This window comes from Astyanax mexicanus, chromosome 3, assembly GCF_023375975.1.
Source record: "Astyanax mexicanus isolate ESR-SI-001 chromosome 3, AstMex3_surface, whole genome shotgun sequence".
Lineage (NCBI taxonomy): Eukaryota > Metazoa > Chordata > Actinopteri > Characiformes > Acestrorhamphidae > Astyanax > Astyanax mexicanus.
The window spans coordinates 41,324,982-41,346,105 of NC_064410.1; the positions used below are offsets into that span (position 1 = coordinate 41,324,982).

General features: G+C 37.5%; 1 protein-coding gene across 8 annotated transcripts in view; it reads right to left on the reverse strand.

The window, feature by feature from the left end:
* Window positions 1-17,198, reverse strand: part of col16a1 (collagen, type XVI, alpha 1) — a 127,948-nt gene extending 110,750 nt beyond the window's left edge. For 7 of the 8 annotated variants that reach the window (XM_049475329.1, XM_022683136.2, XM_049475330.1 and 4 more), the window contains exons 1-2: window positions 17,050-17,198; window positions 8,560-8,658 (exon numbers count right to left, since the gene is read on the reverse strand). In XM_049475329.1, coding sequence (XP_049331286.1) covers window positions 8,560-8,635 — 76 coding nt within the window. In that variant the 5' untranslated portion in view covers window positions 8,636-8,658; window positions 17,050-17,198. The remainder of the gene's footprint in view (window positions 1-8,559; window positions 8,659-17,049) is intronic. The other variant, XM_049475328.1, reaches the window with a different exon arrangement.
* Window positions 17,199-21,124: the final 3,926 nt, after the last annotated feature.

The following is a 21,124-nucleotide window of genomic DNA, read 5'->3' on the forward strand; positions in this document are numbered from 1 at the left end:
GCTAACACGGAAGTAAGTACTCTACAGCAGGGAAGTGAGCAGGTTAGCCATGTGAAGCTAATTCCCCTTGCTGATATGCTTTTACTACTAAATACTATTTCTTTCAAAAAGAAAAAAGGGATTACCTCAGACTAGGGCTAAATACAAAACAGAACGGCAACTCTAAAGCACCATGCGAGAAAGCTAGACGCATAATAACTTAGCGGGTGCTAGCACAAAAGCTTAGCTATCAAGCTAACCACAAGCTACAATCACTTCCACTAACCACATGTTGTGTAGAGAGGACAGCAACATTATTAATTAAGACAATGTGTTACTGTACATCAAATTTGACCTTACGTGTTAATATAACACTAACACTGACAATTTCCCTACTAAAAAATATTGATTCGGAAATAAGAAGCAATATTAGAAGCAAAAAATATACCCTATGCTGGTAAAGTGTTAATATGATATAAATAGGGTATATTTGGGTATATTTTGTTCTTGTTGACCATTCTTGTTGACTATTCTTGAGCTGTACATTTTAGCAGGGTTAACACTGGCAAATTAGTAGTACACAGAAGTTTAGTTGGCTGTGTGTACTAAAAAAATAACAGTAAGTGATGTGATGCTATACTATGCTATGCTACGCTACGTGGCTGCTGTGAGGTAAACAAGGCAGTCAGAGCAGAGAAAGAAAAAAATATACAAAGAAATGTGTTTAATTAGGCTTCATATTGGGCCTTTTTTTCTGTTTCCATGGTCACATGCTTATTTAACATAACAAAGAACATCTTTAAAAACAAAATGCCATATTTTTCTATGGCATATTTAACGAGGTGTTTTTTAAGGAACAGATGCAAAGAGAAAAGTAAAAATAAAAAGTATAAAACTTTAGAAAATAAGATAAAAGGCATGACTTATTTATACCTGTTTACATCTGGTAACTTCATATGGCTACTAGATTGCACAAGATTGCATCCTGATCAGATTTTAGCCACGTCATTTACTTTTAAAGTCAATATATATTTCTTGATACATATGTTATGTGTTAGATGCCAGTGAGCTACCACATCATGTGGGAGACCGGGGCTTAAATTCCCAGTCTGGGTAACTATGATGTGCTACACCTATAAGAGTCATTGGGCAAGATTACTAACACTACACTCTCTGTAAAAGGAATAACTATGTAAGTCGCTCTGGACTTAATGCCATAAAATATATATGTAAATCTCTGGATATGTGGGACAGAATATGCAAAACTTCTATTTGCACAGCAATTTTTAATAGTGTTTTGGTTGTACTGGGGAGAATTTTTGTTGTTAAATGTGTCTTGAAGAGATCGATGTGGCGCAAAAGCAAATGAATAATTGGAATTGAATCCGTTTTAAAAGCAATCTTGTATGTTTGCACTTATATCCACACAAAATCCTCATATTCAAGACTCAAGATAAAGTGACCAACAGTAAACAAGGTCTTTGGGTAACCTGTCTGAGCACAGTCTACCCTGAACCAAACTCAGAAATCCTCCACTAATAAGGGAGTGAAATTTCCAGTTTCAGCTACCAAAGAAAGAAACTTTAAAAAATATAAAGTGTGAGAACAAAGCCGAGTAATTAGGAGCAGTACGGCTTTGATCATGCCCAGCCCTGGACTGCTGATGAGGGTACACCATAACCTTCATCTGACTCGGCCAAGAACTTCACGGAACAAATGCATCGGCCGTGTTCAATCTGATCTTTGCTCAACCTTGTTGTATACCACACTCCTGGGGGTTGTGAATTGAGTGTCTCTGCTTTATTTGTCCTGGGCTACATGCTGTTTACTTCCATAGCTGGCTGAAAAGAATCATTACAGTGAAGGTCAATGGGTGCTCAGCACAGCATGGGGAGGCGAAAAGGCCCTTCAGAAATGTCCGATCAGCTGTATCGGCACAACTTTGCTGGATAATTTGACAGGGTTTTTGAAGCAAACAAGAGCTTGTTTGTGGTATTTATGGAATCAGAAGTGTACACGCTGTACTCTTAATAAAAGGCTTTGAGGTCTTTTAGTACAGGGAATGGTTTAAATACAAAACCATGATAACTCAAAGAACCACTTAGATGCTTCAGTAGAAGGGATGTTCTATTCTATATTTTAATCTTTTTTTTTATTGTAAGCTCAATCCACTTTTGATCCTTTGTTTGTTCATACAGTTCTTACAAATGTCACCTGTTGCTTCATTATTTCTTCTGATATCAAGGGTATTCTTTCGTTTTGAGTACCTGTTTCTACTGTCCAGACAAGGCTTTCTATTACATTTTGGAGTATTGCTGTGAGAATTTGACTACATTTAGTGACAAAAGTGTTAATGAGGTTAGGATGTTGGATGATCAACCTTAGACCTCATCCCACAACTTCACAATACATCTGGAAGTATTGGATGGAACACCATCTTTCCAGAAAACACAGTTTTTTATGCTCCACAGCTCAAGCTTCATAACCTCTCTACCCCACACCTGGCATTAGATATGGTTCCGTTTTATGCATATCTGCTCCAAAAAACTGTATTCTATTAGTATTTGCAAATGCATGTGTCAACAATGGGTTGAACTTAAAGTAGCTGATTGTATTCATTATAAGCAGTGTCTTGCACTTTTGAATAGTTGCAGAAATTACTCTTTTTGGAATTAATAAGGTATAACTGAACAATACAGTCAAAACAAAATTTTCACCTTTCAGTACTTCGATTAGAAGGCATAAAAACTGGACTAGGATGTCCTTTACAAAGTTTTTCTTGCTTGGTTTTAGTCTTCTTCACATTGGTGGTAAGCTAGAAGCCTAAGAAACTACAGAACATGCTTTACACATACATTTTTTAACAAGCTAAGAGATACAGAACTGTACTGAGCCTAACGCAGCAACAATACAGGCACTATCTCACTGTTACAAGTGAGTGGAGAATCAACATACTTTCAAAACTGATATTTTTATGGTGAAACTCCTACAGAATGGTGCTGTAAAAGTAAAGTCCTAGAATTCACCCATAAGAAAGCGCTGAACAGCACAAAAGTACTTCATACCACACCCTGACGCTATTAGTTGTACATTCAGTTCACTTCAATTCTTTCAGTGAATCCAGACAGAACTGAACAAGACAGAAAATGCCTTAAACATACACACAAAACAAGCTCCACTTTCCACCCAACAGCTCTAGAGTGAGCTTAGTAACCGTCAACCTGTTGATGTATTAAAGGAGGAGAGGCCAAATTCGAAAAGGCAGGTGCGTTGTTATTATACCTAGAATACACAAACGTATGGATGTGCCGACAGATGCCTTGAGGCATGTTTCCTTCACTTCTGTTTCGCAGCCCAGAGGAGACGTGGCCAGTTTGAGGTAAATCTGATGAAAGACAAATCGTGATCCCAACCTGGGGGCGTGAGAAGCTGACTCACAGCCTCCTACAAAAGCTAGAGTGGAGATCGGGTTCCTCAGCAAGCATCCTCCATATTCTGTATGTTTTATCTCCTTCTTGGCTCTTGAGAGACTGACCATCATGAACTCTGAGAAGTAAAGGGTTTATTATTAGTTCCTGACTGCATTAATGACTGACTTCACTGTCAAACTTTTATTCCTACTGTTGCAAACTTTTATATGATTTTTTTTTTTTAATGTCTTCCACTTTTTTTTTTTTTTTTACCCTTTTTAATTGTTTCTTGTTTGCCAATTATATGCAAACCTACAGGTACATATCATACATGCTTTCTGGCCTCCTTCTGACTTCTGCCTTTTGTCTTCACTGACCCCAGGAACTCCCTTTCCTGTAACGCGCCTGCCTTAGAGACAGTTTCCGACTTCCCAGTCACCTGACTACTAATTATTCACCTGTGCTCAACTGTGCTTCCCCTGTAGCCTTTTTATACAAACCCATTTACTTCCTGCTCCCATTGCAACGTATTGCCAACAAATCTTGCTGTTGTGTACCAAGCGTTTTTTTTTTTCTTTCTGTTTGATACTCTGTGTATGATCTGTGTATTTCTGGGTTCATTCACTCTCATATTCTCCCGGCCCCTCTGGTTCTGGTTGTCCTATTGTTTTTTTTTTTTTTTTGGATTTTCGATCTGTTTTTGTCTTATGGTTTCTGCCTTAGCCTTAGCTTTGTTACCTGCCAACTTTGTCATTAAAATATCGTATGTGTCCGATCAGTCCTGAAACCCTGACAATATCTGGGCTTTACAGAAAATAATTTTGTAAAATATTTCTATGCTGCAGAGTATTACAAGAATATAAAGCTTTGTTACGAACATAAAGCTACTCAGATGTTCTTGTGTCACTACTGTAGAACCCCCCCCTGCAAAATAAAAATAATAAATTAGTTTATTTAAATCAACATATTGGTATTTACTTGGAAAAAAGGCAAAGTTGCTATGTCAGAACTCATTAGCGCTTAACTTGTCCTTCTGTTACCCAAGACTATAAGCATGGTCTCTTAAAGCAACAATCAGAAGAGCATGTGTGAAAGGTGAAAACTGTATAGTAATCCTTATCCACAAACAGAAATAAAATAAATCTAAGGGTAATCTGTTCATCTTATTCTGCTGTGTGATGCACATGCACTCTAAGGGATTCGGATTCTGGCAGGGAGGCAGAACTCAGCACCTGGAAAGGCAATTTGAGTATCTGAGAACAAGCTTATGTCAAAAGCACACCCCCCCTACAAACCAATTAATGTCAAGTAAAGGCAAACACAGCACATGTAGTTGATAACAAATAAACTGCAGTGTGAACCAAAACTAACTGGGCCAAATGTACACACATGAGCCTCGGTTTGGACTTTAAGCTGTCAATGCACATTGATTTGTAAATGATTATCTAATTGCATATGCTTAAATTGTTATGTTTATTTATACTGGACACACACTCAAAAGAATGATCACTGATAAATATAAAAGGTGCAAGAAATGGCCCTTTGATCGATGCCACAGTGGTAGTTCCAGTGATTTCCATAAACAACCATATCTGTAAATGATATCTGAAGATGATAAGAAAATGTAAGCAGGTAAAATAAACATTCCACAACATTAAGGTTCTTTAAACCTTGACGTTTACTTATCTCTAACATGGGTCTTTTGTGGAGTCACCCTAAGAACAAATTGTTGCAATCTTTAATTTTTTTTTATCAAGTGTACACCTTCCCCCTGTATTATGAAATGTTTTCCAGGCCATTTTGTAGAAAAACAGGTTAGATTCAGCTGTTAGCAATACGTCAAGATATGTCCTTCTGTATTACATTTAAAAATGGTGTGAGGAGTAAATGCAAATTTTTACAAAAGCAGATTTTCTCCAGTTTTTGACTGTGAACACTGAAGAAAGCTGAATTTGAGTAAGTGTACATCAGAGCTGTATCTTACAAGAAATACAGCATTTGGATACGGTTATATTTGGGTACTGGGAGTTTAACAGTAAACAAGTTTTTCAGTGATATATGCCATCACATGTCAAAGTGCAAAATGTGGAGGAGCTGAATCTTCATGTGGAACTTCTGGAAAATATAATTAGACACAAATGGCTGTGAACTGAAAAACATCCCTAAATAAATATACATTTATATTTACAGTTTAAGACAGGGCATGTTTAAATGTATTTTTCTTCATATGAAAAATTGTCAGTTCTTATGCCCTGCTTTTCAGTATTTTGATAAATCCTTGCATGTAACTTGATCATGAATGATACTCCTAGCACTTCATAGGTTGTGAGGTCTTATCTTGCTCACGGCAAGACTTGATGTAGTCCGTTCAATCATTTAATCTAGCACCATGTTCACCCACCTCCTCTCACTGCATTAACAGCAAGCTGATTGGCCCTTGTTGAAGGGCAGGACTTCATCTGTGAACAGATTACATGCTAAGCAATAGGAAAACTCCTATTCATGGTTTATAAGCAGTATCCCCATAAACCATTTATAACCGGATTTATTGCAAGCAAATTCTTGGTCCCCAAAGCGAAGTTCAATTATGTCTCATGTGTTAACTTTATAGTCCTCGGGACGTTAGGATGGTGTTAGTCTGGAGCCCAGCATATATAATGGAAATACATAATAAAAGGCATTACAACCCACAGTGTAATGGGTCCTAATGATCAAGGGTGGCAGTATCTGGCTTGATTTGTCAATGTGAAGATACAAGCGACTCTTTACATCCCAAAATTTACATCCCCATTTAATACTCTTACATGCATAACAGTTCAGTTAGCTTTTATGTAACATGACAAGTGTCACACTTGTTATTCTAGTTGGCATGTCAATGTTTTTTTTAATAACGGTTAGTGCGAGACAAGAAAATGACATTTTTTAATGAACTTTGTAAACTCGAACAGAACATAAAATGTTAAGTATGGATGTAAACTCAAAATGTCTAAAAAATGTTCTCCAGCATTTGATAGACATCAGCATAGGTCTGAAGCACAACTCCACAAACATAATCAATTCCTTCATTGTTCCCACAAACCTTCCACTCCACATTTTCCAAACAGGAAACTCAAACTTGCAGCAACCAAAATAACCCCAATAATTTTTGTTATTCTTCTAAGCTCCTAACTTTGCTATTAATTGTTTTACATAATATATTTTCTATTAAAATATGAGAGTAAACAATTCCCACCAACTCTGGAAAGATCTTCTAAAAATAATCCATGGAAAATATAGCAGGTCGACAAAATCTCAGACTATTTTCCACAAGTCTCCCCCCACACTGGACTTCTTTTTTTTCTCTCTCTCTTCAGCATGTTGTCTAAGCAGACTTTGAGAAAGCATATGGGGTGGGAGAGGGGAATTACACTCTGAGAGACGATGATCACTGTGACAATGTCTGTTGGCTCTAGTTTAGTCAAAAGCTGCCCTTAGCCCCCAGAGAGGCTCTCCTGAGGCACTACAGACAGGTTTATCCCATAGAGGATCTGGTTAACGGGCAGATTTCCTACAAGAGGAATTCCCCCGTGGAACTCTCAACCCCCACCCCCAAGTGACTAAAGCAGAGCATTTCATTCTGTAGACTCAGCAGACCGAGCAGTACAACAGCATGGATACATCAAAAACATTAATGAAGCTAAACAACAGCAGAGCTATGCTCAGATACAGGCCTATGCATTCTGTTCAAAGCTAATCATAGTACATACATAGCTATAATAATTTAATAAAGCAAAATTCTGTACAATACAATGTTTTTTCACAGCTAAGGGGTATTTCTCAGAATGCTCTGAAAACCCAAGCAATAATATATTATGAAATACATAGCGTCGCTGTCCAATGAAAAAAAACACTTATCTCCATTTTTGTCGATTTTTAGTTTAATACAAAATTTGAACAGACAAACTGTCCCTTACACTGTGCCAATATTTTTTGATGAACGGACCAATAGAAACTCTTCAAAATGACCTTAAATAAACTCTTTTTACATTGACTTTCATTGAAAGCTTACAAGGTTTTTTCTCTCTCCTGTAAAGTTGCTGTTTTGGAGATGAGTGTTTTTTATTGGACAGCGACGATAGATATATGCCTAAATTATTTAATTTCTAATAATATCAGCAATTTAACTTTTCCACATTCTGTCACCTTACAACCACAAACTTAAATGTATTTCATTGAGATTTTAAGTGATAGACAAACACAACGTATAGTAGAGTTGGTATACAGTGAATAGCCCTGTTTAAGTAATGTTCTAATCCATATTATTGCGAGAACTATGGTATTTAACTAAGTATAGAAATAAAATACTTATAAATACTAAGAAATAAAGATCAGGCAATCAAAAAAAAAGAAAAAAATCAAGAGTTTTGAAAGTATTCTCAAGTGCAGTTGCAAAACCATTAAACAACGCTATGATAAAACTGGCTCTCATCAGGACCGCAACAGGAAAGGAAGGCCAGGAGTTACCTCAGTTACACAGCATACGTTTAACAGAGTTACCAGCCTCAGAAACCACAAGTTAACAGCATAACAATAAAAACACTTTTAAATCATTGTGACTTAAAATGATTCCTTATGTGTTCCTTTAACGTCTGGATGACTTTGGTATTATTTATTCATTTACAATGTAGGAAAAAAAAAATGAGAAGCTGTGTCCAGTTTTTGACTGGTTTTGTATATATAGGGAACATACTACCCAAAGCTTTTTTTATTTTTAATAATTATTATTATTATTTTTTTACAATTTACTCTGACTTTTACATTATTTAACCATTAGTCCATTAACATCAAACATACTCAACTATTTACTGGTAGTATTGGATGGTAAATTAAAACAGTTGTATTTTTGACCTCTGGCTCCTATTACTGCTGCAAAAAAGTTCAGACTTTTCTATTTTTTTTCCCCTCTATAATGAATCGCTTCCCATTAAACCACTCTGAATGACTTTAACAGCTTGCCTCATTAACAGAGAATGTGATGGAGCTGTGCAGTTATATGGGTGTACATCAATGTCAATGGCTTCAAATATAGTTCATACTATCAGCTCTTAGAAACAGAACTACCCTTTATTACATTTTATAAGGAAGTATTTGAGGGACGCATCACTTGAGCACTTTAGTTAGAGCCTCTCACCTTCAGCGGATGCCAATCGACCCCCATGACCTGACCAGATGGACAGCAGCACAAGGGAGGACAAGATGACCCTCATGACTCCCCCCTTTCACCTCCTACCTGAGAGACAAAAGAGAGAGAGAGCACAGGTGAATTCTGTAAACTGAAGCAGAGGGGATCGGAGGCGGCATTGAAACCCCCAGAATCAGTCAGAAACCTTAATTGTAGCAGTCAATCAAGAAAAGGAGCAAGATCAAAGCTGATAACATGCTGGGTTACGGTGAAATAACCGCCTGCAATCAAGGACATAAATGCTAATGCCATGGGCTTCATGCAGCGGTGTCTAATAAAAAGAAGATCTGAGGGTAAACTAATGATGGTGGATTTAAGCTTAGATGGGCCCTTAGCAATGTGTAAATTGGCCTAATGGCCCATAGTGTTTCCAATAAAGCTTTGTAACCCATGTGGTTTGATGATCATCGTTACAACGTCCATCTGCACCTCTCTGTGACCATATCAGCTTGGCCTAACACGTGTACACACACACACACACACACTCTGATGTAAGTCCAATGGAATGGTTATTTAAAACACTGTATGACACTTTTAAAGCAACTATTATATACAACCCTGAGAAAAGGGCATTTCCTAAATACACTCACACACACACACACACACACACACACACACATTTAAAACATCTGCCCCAAATCCACCAGGACATAAATTCGACACATGCAAAAACACACACTTATAGACTCAAAACACATGTCACAGGCAATCAATCAAAAGTTCCACCAAGACAGGACAATATATAATTTGATACACATGATTTGATATATGGTGTTGACATTTGCTTTGATATCACATAAGGCTACAATATGCAAATTCCTGTTCTTTGACCAAGCCCTGACCAATCACTTGATGAGCATTTCTGGATGTATGAAAAAAAGCACTATAAAGCTTTTTAAGTGATTATAAGGCATATTATAAAACCCTAATGTACCTTATTCTGGGTAACTAAGTTAAGTAAAAGTTAAGCTAAGTAAACAAAACTGTATTTCTTTAAAGAATTTTTTTTTTTAATTCAAACAAGCTCTAGAGATTCATTAACACAAATTTCTCTCCTGACAAATATTAGCTAGCGGTTTGTCCCACATAGCTTGTTTTAACACGGTAAACATTCAGGCTACAGGCCAAAAATACTCACCTGTAAACAATGAAAATGCTTTAGTGTTTAGCTCGGTTAGTGGCTAATGCTAATGCCGCTACAGCATTGCTAGCCAGGGTTAGCAGCAACCTCTGAATGATGAAAAAGCTGGCCCTTAATGCTAATTCTGCTCCAGCCTTAATGCTGAAGAAACTTCACTGAAACTCCTGTATACCGCTGTACTTCAGCAGAGTGGCTTTACTGCTCCTTACAACCTGAGTGGTAAAATTCATACCAAAGGTGGACCAGATTATAAGGCACACTGACATTTTTTGGGAAAATTAAAGGATTTTAAGTGCACCTCATAGTGCAAAACATACGGTAACCCCTATAAAGCTTAACTATATAATTATTTTGCCTGACATATGGCAGGCTTATCATTTGCAATGATATTAATTGTCCAAATCTGACAGGACCTGAATGCTTCAATAGGTTTAGTCAGGTTTCTAAGTAGGTGAGAAACACTAAAACTGGAATGAATTGATTTTGGATCATTGATTATTTGTTTATTTATTTATTCTATTTCTACCTGTGCTAGTATTACAACCATAACAGGTTTTATTCTACATTTTGGGTATTGATGTAATGGTCTGGGTCACTTCCAGGCAATGTTTGCAGTGTTTTAAATATTAAAATGTGTGCACTCTTAATTGGTTCAGGTGTAAACTTGGCAATTAAATTTGATGCCTTTAAAAGCTACATCACAGACGGTTTAACAGTTATGAATATGCTGCATGTTTGAAGAGGTTATGAGATTATGTTAAAAACACTTCGCAATATATATATATATATATATATATATATATATATATATATATATATATATATATATATATATATATATATATTTTTTTTTTCAGATTTACCACAATTTTGTCTGCCATAATAATAATAATAATAATAATAATAATAACAACAATACATTTTATTTGTAATGCACTTTACATTTAAAAAAAATCTCAATGTGCCATCAACATTGCACGTACAAGTCCCAGGATGTGTAGATTCTCTTGCAGTTTTGGATACTGTACTTTAAGGCCCAATTAAAGCTCTAATTATCAACAAACAATTACATTAATGATTCACTGCTACAATTTAAATATACTTTAAGGTATATTGTAATCACTGCCAGTTTCATTACAATACAACCATATTATCCTTCAGTCTTATTTAACTAAAAAGCTGATTTCCCTTCTAAGGCCTGCCTACACATTCTTCTATTTACATTCTCCAGTGCTCTGGCAGTCAAAGTGACCCCGACCAATGCTCCGGCATGTCTCAACACACACCTGTCAGAATGAAGGACGGCCACGGAACCCTGAGGCATGATATCTTGCAAGGCTTTATGGCTTTCTTGTATATTTCAGTCGGTCTGGCTCGGCTCACGCCGGCTTTGAGGGACACGTACCCTGCATCCTTTTAACTGAAGTCATCCAGCATGAGGGAGAGACGGCACACAACCACCTACTTAATGTGATAGCAGCAAATCAGACCGCACTGGCCTTTCTGATCCCGACTCAGAGTGCTGGTTTTAAGTAACGCCTCACTTTGTGACCTCTTGTTAGATTCCCTGGCTTTTCTAGTCTATGTACTGTACGCCATTCAGAGTCAATTATTCATAGGACAGCTCCTCTCGCCTCACCTCTAAGTCAACAGCGGTCCGTACAAACAAGACAGCATCCTCTATAGCGGTGAAAGCAAGCCAGCGCCAGCCTATCACCTGAGCTCAGAGCCTCCAAGCCATTTCTTCATTACCTTTCACTTCCATGAGCTGAAATAAAAGCCCTCGGGTACTTTGTTCTCTCTCACTTTGCTCGCCATGTTAGAAGCAAAGGCGCACGCGGCTGGACCGCACAGATAAAGTGGAGGAGTGTCTCTCACACAGCTCTGGCTCGCCTCCCGGCACACTGGCGAGTAGTCAGCAGTCGGAATCGGCCTCCAAACACAAACCGGCCACAATGCAGCACTGTTCAGCACCAACCCCACAGTAAAAACCCATCATTTCCATGCAGAGACCACTTCAAAAACAATGATTCAGCACTACCCTCAGACAGACGGACAAAAGAGAACACGACAATGAGCACAATCAATAAACGAGCAGTAGAATGTAATGAGTTGCTGTCTGCTGTCTGCTTTTCTTTTTTTTCTGTGACGGGGTTTTGTTTTCTAGCGAGTTTGCAGCCGTACACACCTGCTGCGTGCGCCGCTTTCCTGTTTCAGATTGAGCATCACTCATTGAGCGCTTGACTTGTTGCCAGGTGACAAATGCGAAGAAAAACATAAAAAAGACTCTATTTTCTAGACGCCAACTGTTTATTCTGAATGCCCTATAATTTTTGATGGCTTTTTGTATGAAAGAATATGCAGAATAGAATAAAAGCTGAATAAACTGAAAACTACCCACAGAAAACATTGTTTACCTATAAGCAGAAGCTTCTCTTTTCATTCACTATCATCCTCTAAATAGGGGTGAGCAATATGACTATGAATGTTTTATCGCATGATGATCAATTTTGCCATTGTGACATATAGGCTGTTGTCACAATAGTTATGTTGATTTTTAAAAAAAACTCTATTATTTATATTTTGTTTATTTAGGATATGATTTATTCAGGATATGCAATGTCTGAATATTCCTAATAATTAAAATATAATTGCTCATTTTAAGGGTGTAATTACATGGTTATGGTATCAGACAATATCTCAAAATGAAAATATCACAGTTTATTACAGTTATTTCTAGAACAGTAAATCATCATGGATACGGTCATTGCTTAAGGAACACTGATTTACATGCTTTATTACAGAGAGTGATATTAGTCCTGTTTAATTTGATGCAGTGCAGCATAGTTTAAATATGCAGTTGTACTCCATATGGGAGAGAGTAAATAAACAAATTTGGTCAAAGGCTGATTACTGAATACTAAACTTTTTTTGTTTTAGGATTTCATTAAATTTGCTAATTGTTAAATGCATTTTATAGCCTAAATGTATTTTGGTCTTGCTTTAAAAAATACAAAACTACAATTAAAAAATATTCATTGAATATATTTTATATATCCCATCAGACAACAGTAGACAACAATTCACAGTAAATTCACATCAGCAGTGGCGACTCTAATCATGAACTAATTTTTGAGCAGTTCTGTTGTGAAAAAGTGTTTTTTCCCCCTTTTTCCGGTTGCCAAATATCTGGTGCATTCCTACTTGTGACTGAAATATACTTCAATATCATGATGCAATATCTTTTCCATATAAATATCACCCATCCAATTTCAAAGTGACTCCTAAAATATCTGTAAATCTTAACTCTTAAAAAGAGTCTACTACTCTCACAGACATTGTAACAGAAACGAAAAGAAAATGGAAAGCGTCCTGGGAGGAGATGCATGAACTGACTAAGATAAGGCCCCAGTCACAAATGGTGGATCTAATCCATGTGTGAGTCACTATCAAAACAGATTTTGCGTGGCTAGCAAAGCATGAGGCCAAGAGAGGTGTAAGTGAATGTGACGAAAGAGCAAGCAGCACTTTTTCATAACCAGTGACACGTTGCTTCATCCCAGTGGCCCTCATGACCCTTAATTTTGTGTGTAAAAACTACAAAATCTTCTCATTTACAATATATTTAATTACACATTCATATGAATGTATGCTTACACATATGCCACAATCAAAGCTATTTTTATAATCCATATTATCTGCTCACGTGGGCTTCATGTGTTAAAAAATAAGAAACAAACACAGCAGTTTAACTGGGAGATCACAACCCCTACGAAATGCTTTTTTTCTGTTGAGGCTAAAGGCATTTACGCACTTTACAACACCCAAATGGAGCACCTTTGTTGTAAAGTGCTGTATTTCTTATTTCACACACTTTCCACATTTAGAACGCATGCCTCCTAAACCTGCAGATAGTAAGAATTACAAAAAATCAAACCTTAACTGTGGGTGGAATATAAACATAACCCTACTGGGGAAAAACAGTCTCACCAGCTCATTATGACAGTTATTAGGCAGTTGATGTTCACACTGGACAACCTGCTATTTACATCAAACTCAACTAGCTTAACCAGCATGCATAATTGCCTGGATGGCCATCTTTTTAAAACAATTTAAACCATCTAAAACCATCCTCTGATGGATTTTACAAGACACAAGTCAGGAAGCGTATGCATGTTGCATCATGATTTGATGAAAAGTGGTAAAAAGGTGGAATAAATATTAAACTAATTACTTAAACATCAACAAATAGTCTATTATGCTAAAACTGTTAAAACACTACTACTCTACAGGAAGACACAAGCAGCTTTCATCACATCACCCAGCTGAAAAAACAGCATGTCCAGGTCAAGTGGGTCAAGCTTGGCCGTTTAGCTAGTCTGCAAAAACCACACAGGTCGACCAGCATGACCAAATTAAATGCAGTATACTATGCTGGTCAAGTGCTGACAACCAGCTTTCTTACTGCTATACAAGGTTTACGTATATAGAGTACATAAACTGCCTGGACAAAAAAAAAAGTCGCCACCAAAAAAAAAACAAGATTTATTTCAGTCCAGTGTTGCATTAATTGTTCACCAAGATCTTGCATTGATGATGGCAGAGTCTGACCGCTGCCCCATGAATCCTGGCATTGTAATCTTGGAATATGGTTGTGCCATCAGTGAAGAAAAAAAATCCATTGATAGAATAACCTGGTCTATATTCAGTTTATTTAGGTAGTCAGCTGACCTCATCTTTCAGCACATCCTGTTGCTGAACCTAGACCTGACCAACTGCAGCAACCCCAGATCATTTACTTAGTTATATCCAGGTTTTTTTTAACAGGCAGTGTACATACATATATAATTAATGTCATAAATATAGTTATAATATTTAGTGTGTCTGCATGGTTCTATATTATGACTAAATGTCCCTTTATGTTTTAATCTGTTTAATTAACTTGTCTACCTAGATTTTGGTTTTCCTGAAAGAGATTAAGCCAAATCCTGGACTCTGAATGGAGATTCTCCAACCTAACAGCCACATCACTGATACTTAGGATCTTCTGGTCATAAACTCGTCTCAGTAACTATTCACCAATTATATGTGGAAATTACATGTGGAAAATTTACATGCTTAAAAACGTGTTTAAATTAGATTTCTTAGTGAACTATCCCTTTAAGTCATGTAGTAACAGTCTCTGCCTTTTCCAGTGGGTGGTGAAGTCATTAGGGGGGAGTATGTTTCCTCCATTACCTCAGTGACCCCCATACCACACCGTGGGGAAAAGATATATGTCAGAAAAACATCCACAAACGGATTTACCTTGAGGCACAATATGTGCTGAAATGGTTTCGCCAGGAGGCGAAGTGCAGGAGCACAGTCGAGGTTATATTCCAGAAAACCTAGCCAGAGGACAACAACCACTAATCATATCTAAATATCTAAATTTATCTATATTTTAGTTAGCTGTTCATTTTTTATTTATTTAAATGGAAATATGTGGGTCTTCTTGCCTGTCTGAAAAATCCAGCTTAAGACCAGGTTTTGTATTTGATTTAAGTCATGCTCTGCCATCCTTGTGATGTTGGTCATGTTGGTCTACCATCAGCTCTGCTGAAAAATCTAAATCAAGACATGACTTAAACTGCATGAATAAACTGACCGTTGGTGGTCAAGGTGGTTGAAAACAGCTGCTCATCCAGATAAAAACATACTATACGCTGGTTATCTAACTTGATAGCCAAATCTCCAACCACATATGATGCATTTTTTAAGTGTGTTGAGTTTGATTTAAATCATACTTGGTCATGGTACTTGACCAGCTTGGTCTTGCTAGTTATGTTTCTGGACCAATTTGGTGAGACTGGCCATGTTGGTCAACAAGCATCCCTGCTGAAAAGGAAATCAAGACTAGCTTTTGTTGGTATTTGGTTTCTGATGGTTTTAAAGTGGTGTTTGGTGGTCAAGGTGGTTGAAAACAAAGCTCATCCAGATGAATAAATAAAGGTCATCCAGATGAAAGCATGTCTTATAGTGGGGATCTAACTGGTTGACCATCTCCTGACCAATGTAAAACATGTTGCCTTTGCCTAGAGTAGGACATGCTTGGCTAATGACCATGCTTATTGGTGGTAATGTTGGAAAACCAGCAGCTCTGCTGAAAAATTCAACTTAAGACCAGTTTTTATTGGTAGCTAGTGTCTAAATTGGCCCTTGATGGTTAAGGTGGTACCCTATGATACCTAATACAGGTAAGATACCTGGTCTAGCCCAGGACCAACTTGTCATCCAGAAAAAACATACCCTATGCTGGTCAAGAGATAGTTAACTATTATCCTACTGGCAAAGAGCATGTTTTTTTTATGCCCAGTTGATTTTTGAGCTGCATTCATACTGTATGATTATATTTGATGTGGTCAACCAGTTCTAGTCATGCATGGTCAAGCTTGGTCATACTGATTATCTAACTTGGTCAGATTAATCATGCTTGCAGACAACCAGTTTGGCCTTTTTTGTGCTCTGTGTGCACTCATTCACTTTACCAGCAGAAATAATGTTTAAATACTCTATATTTGCACTAATGTTTATACAGCTTCTTTTTTATAGTGGTACTGTCATTCCCTCTTTAATCCCTTTAGCATACCTGACTGGTACACTCTTACTCTTAGTGTCTCTCATTCTGTTATTATTTTAGATATTTTTATTATTTTGCTGTACTTGCTGTAGCTTCGGGAAGGAGAGTAACGTAATTCCAATCCTTTGTACGTTCTATACATATCCAGTACTGACAATAAAACTATTTTAATTGACTTAACTATTTTAGCAGGGTGCAGTACCATGCTTTAACACTAGAGGATCTAACATAAACATGGGCACCATAAATCAGAATTATCAGACTTCTCAGTCTAAATCTAAGCTACTATTTTATATGACATGGATAATTACAAAGAGACCTGGCTAGATATGTGGCCAAACTTTATCCATGCTGCTAATATAGCTAATTATTTAGATTAGTTATTGAGTTTAACACTAGCAAAAGCTCCATCAATGTTAATACGGTACCCCAAACTGTGAACCTAATGAAGAGGTAACCCAAATTGATCACATATCTTACTCAATGAAAAGAAAATGAACTGAAACTGACAGAAATGAGAAATTCCTCCTCATAAACAGAACAACACACAGACAACCACACAATTACAGACCCCTCTCCTTCTCCCCTCACTGAGATGAAAACCCACAGAAGCCTGCAGGAGTGTTTTTTGTTTTGTTTTCCAGCGGTGCGTGCAGTGATGTAAACAGCGCGTGCATACCTACTAACAATCGATAGTTCCTCTCAATCACGACCACATGAATCCAGAGCAAAACCCCCCCGTCCAACAATCTGAACCAGCTCCTTCTGTAATCCACAAACTGCTCTTCCCTAAACTTTCCCCGATTCGTCTTCAGGGGGGAAGGGGAAAGTTATGGCTCTGCACTTCTCCTGCTCAACTTTTCCCTCCCCTCCCCTCCCCTCCCCTCACACAGCTGCACACCCACCCACCCCTCCCACCGCCTCCAGTCTGTGTGAGGTGTGTGTGTGTATAGAGGGATATGAGGGTCACAAAAAGCCATATACTGCACACGTGTAGATATTTTGTATGTTAAGTGTTAATCAGTATGCAAAACTGACACGTGCACGCCTGCTGACAGTAAAGCAGTAGCCTGAATGGCAACTTGCCAAGAAAAAAACCTGCTCAAAATGTGTAACTGTGAACATTTAAGTGACAAAAGAGTAGCTAAACATTTCTTTAAAAACATTGAAAACGTTTATTTTTGTTGCAAAATTTTTTTAACCCATAAGAGCACAGATTATTTTTTTGCATATTGATAGAATTTCAAAATTGAATCAGATAAATTGAGTAAGAATTCATGTATTTTTTTATTGTGGGCACATGATTTTAAATATTTTAAGGTTAAAGTCTAGAAGTAACATATTGTGGCGTGGAAGAGGAAGGAAGACCCGTGAGACTAATGCTGAATGCTCAACAGCTCCTTTATTGAACCGGCTTGCCAATCACTTACAGTCTTTAACAAGACTAGGAGAGCTAAAACCATTAACCCACAGAGCTAAAATAGCCCAAAGGCCACCAACCCAGCTGTGTGTCTCCCAGATGGCAGATCCAGAGTGGTGCCCACCCTCTCTGCATAACCCCTCCCAAGGCAGATGCCCCATCCCTGTCATCCTCGCACACAGGAGAACAGAACCATGCCTACAGGCAGCCACACACACAACCCAGAGCCGCCACAATATTGTGACGCCTGGCGCTGAAAGCGCTCCTGACTTTCTCTCACTCAGCTCTTTCTGCGATCTTCAGTCACCGGACTACATTACCCAGAAAGCACCACACATGGACTACACTGGCTCACATGATCACATGACTCTGCACGCAGCACTTTCAGGAAATAATCATTGTGATTAGTCTCACCTGTTTCCCTGTGTATATATAGTGCTTCACCCCACACGGTTTTCATTGCTGTTTTGGTTTTTTTTTTTTGCCTTTTTTTCTGCCTTTTTGCCTGCCCTAAGTTGCTGTTTGGCTGTGTTTTGATCCTGAACTGTCTCTCTGTCATTCCCTGTTCATCGGAATTGATGTCACGTCTTAGCCCTGTCTCATGTCTCTGTGTGTCTTCCCCACGTGACCTGTGCCTCTCTGTGTCTCCTGTCAGTAGATTTCCACCATGTGTTTCTCATTTGTAGCTCCGCCCCTTCCCCAGGTGTTTCCAATTCTAGTGTGTTTTATGTTACTATAAATAGCCCTCCTCTGCCACCTTGTCCTCCGTTGGTCTTTGCACCTTCCCCTGTTGTTTTGTCTCTCTGTTGTTTCACCGTGTTTCATAGCCCAAGTTCTTGCTCTGTGTTTACCTCTGTTTATCTCGTGTATATTTCTGGTTTCCTGTTTATTTCCATTGTTTTCTCCTTTGCCCTGCTTAGTTTAGTTCTCCTTGTCTAGTTTAGTTTCTTGTTTAGCTCTATGTTCCCTGTATATAACCTTAGTCATTTGTTTCTCGTTTATTTCTTGTTTTCACGTTTATAGTATATTTCCTTATTTATTTTCTAGTTTATTTCCCTTATATATATATATATATATATATATATATATATATATATTCCCTGTTTGTTTATTATTATCATCGCTCGTTTGTTATTGGTTATTTGTGTTTCTTTGTTTCATGTTTACTTGTTCCTCGTTTCCTTGTTTCTTTGTTATTTATTTAATAAATTATTTATTTATTTCGCCCTTACCTGCACTTGTGTCCGCTTTCCTCGTCTACCTGCCTGGGTCATTCCGTGACAATTGACCCTGCTGGCTCTAACCACCCTTTATATCGCCTCTTTTCTAAATAAATCTGTTTTTACGCATCCTGCCAGATCATTACACATAAACAACACAACAACAATTTCACAACGTGTATTTTAATATTTTGTTGTACAAATCAGGTCACAACTAGTTTTATGGAACGTAAAACATTTAATCAAAGCATTTGAATAGTTAAATGGTTGAGATTGTAGCAGCAAAAAAATACACTTTTTAAAGGAGCTAATTTTATTTCCTGCCCCGACCCAGCACTCCTACACTCTGTAAATAAGGTCAGATGAACAAACACACATTCACACACAGTCTTGTGCCAATTTATACTTCTGTGCCAAACCTACGTTGCAGCCTATGCATATCAGTGGCTCTGCATTGCTCTGTTGTTTAAACCGTGAAGGTGGGAATATGTGGGCGGAACTGCGAGGCCTGCCAGACTAATCACTGCTGCGGCTGTCCACGGTGTAGGTTATGGCACTGGGTATGCCGCGGCGCATAGGCAGTATTCCTGGACAGTAGAGAATAATCTATATTCATTTTGAAGAAACAATGTATCCCAACAAGGTGTCCCAACACTTTTGACCTTATAATGTATTATATGTATCAGATTGCTGCAGAATCACACTATTGTATAGGAAATATTACTTTCCACCACTGACTGGTCAAAAATGACATTTTCTTCAAGAATAGAGGAATTGGAAGAAGCTCTATTTTGGAGATACTGCTAGGCAGAATTGCTTTTACTGGTCATAAAACAAAGACCACTTAAGTAAACTTGATAACCGGTGCTGTTGTGTCAGCTTGGCAACTAGTTCTGCAGTGAAAAAAAAAGAAGTCCTTTAGTATATTTGTTCAAATCATTCTTATATTTTACATAAGTCACAGCAGGTTAGCTGTTTAGTTTTCTTCTCACTAATTAGCCAAGCACCTGCAGTGGGGTTTTAATGAATTGCAGTAACTTTGGAATCATGAGCACTTCAACACATTGGTTTAAAACACCACAAAAACAACTGTGTTCTCCCTCCAAAGTGATTTGGGCTGCTTATATATGCAGATTGGAGAAAATTGCCAGTAGTTGGATGTCTCTGGAGGGCGTATTTAGCAGTTGATGAACAAAATGAGCCTCACATTATATGAAATAATGGACTTCTTAAATAAAGAAGTGTACTTCTCATATAAAATTTATGTATTTCAGTTTCATAATAGACGCCATTAATTGAAGATTATTTTATATAGTAACAAGTCAGTGAACCATTGTTTTATTCAAAGAAATGATTTAAGCTTAATAAATAAATACAATGAGTTTAGAGTTCTTTAACTATCTGCCTATCTGATCACCAGGTAGCAGAAAGCCATTATTCACATTTAAACCCAGCAAATCCCAGCCATCTATTGGCAACTGTCTAAAAGTAAGACGGATTTACCCTAAAATCTGTTTAACTTATGGCTTAGAAACCAGCCTAAGCCTGGTTTTCTTAGCACACAGTTAGCTAAACCGTACACAAAAATGTTCAGTGGGAGGACTTAATGATGTTGGGATCAGCTGATTGCATATGTGATCTGCATTTGTGTTAGTTGTGGAGATCATATCATGGTTTGTGGTGGTCACACTTTTTCATAACTTGCACACAAACAAGATAAAAAAAGTAAAAATAGGTCAACAAACTTACAGCTCTATATTTCGAATTTACTTAGTAAGCTCTTTTTTAAAAGTTAGCATGCTAACTCACTAATCCTGCAAAATCATGGCGTGAGACCATGTAAGACAGACAAGTCCAACTAGGCACATATAACGGCTGCAACTGCTGCAAAATTATGATAAAACAATGTGCGGTTCTTGATCCTGATGTAGAAATATAGCAAATGGAAAAATAAATCGCAATCAGGCTATTGAGTCCACAATGGCACAAAATGGTATAATGTGGCCTAAGGGGAATTTTACACCTGAAAATCTGGACCACAAAAAGTCCAAACCAAAGCTTATGTTACATTTTAAAGATTTAGTCTGGTTAGTTTTGGTTTTACACTGCTGTTT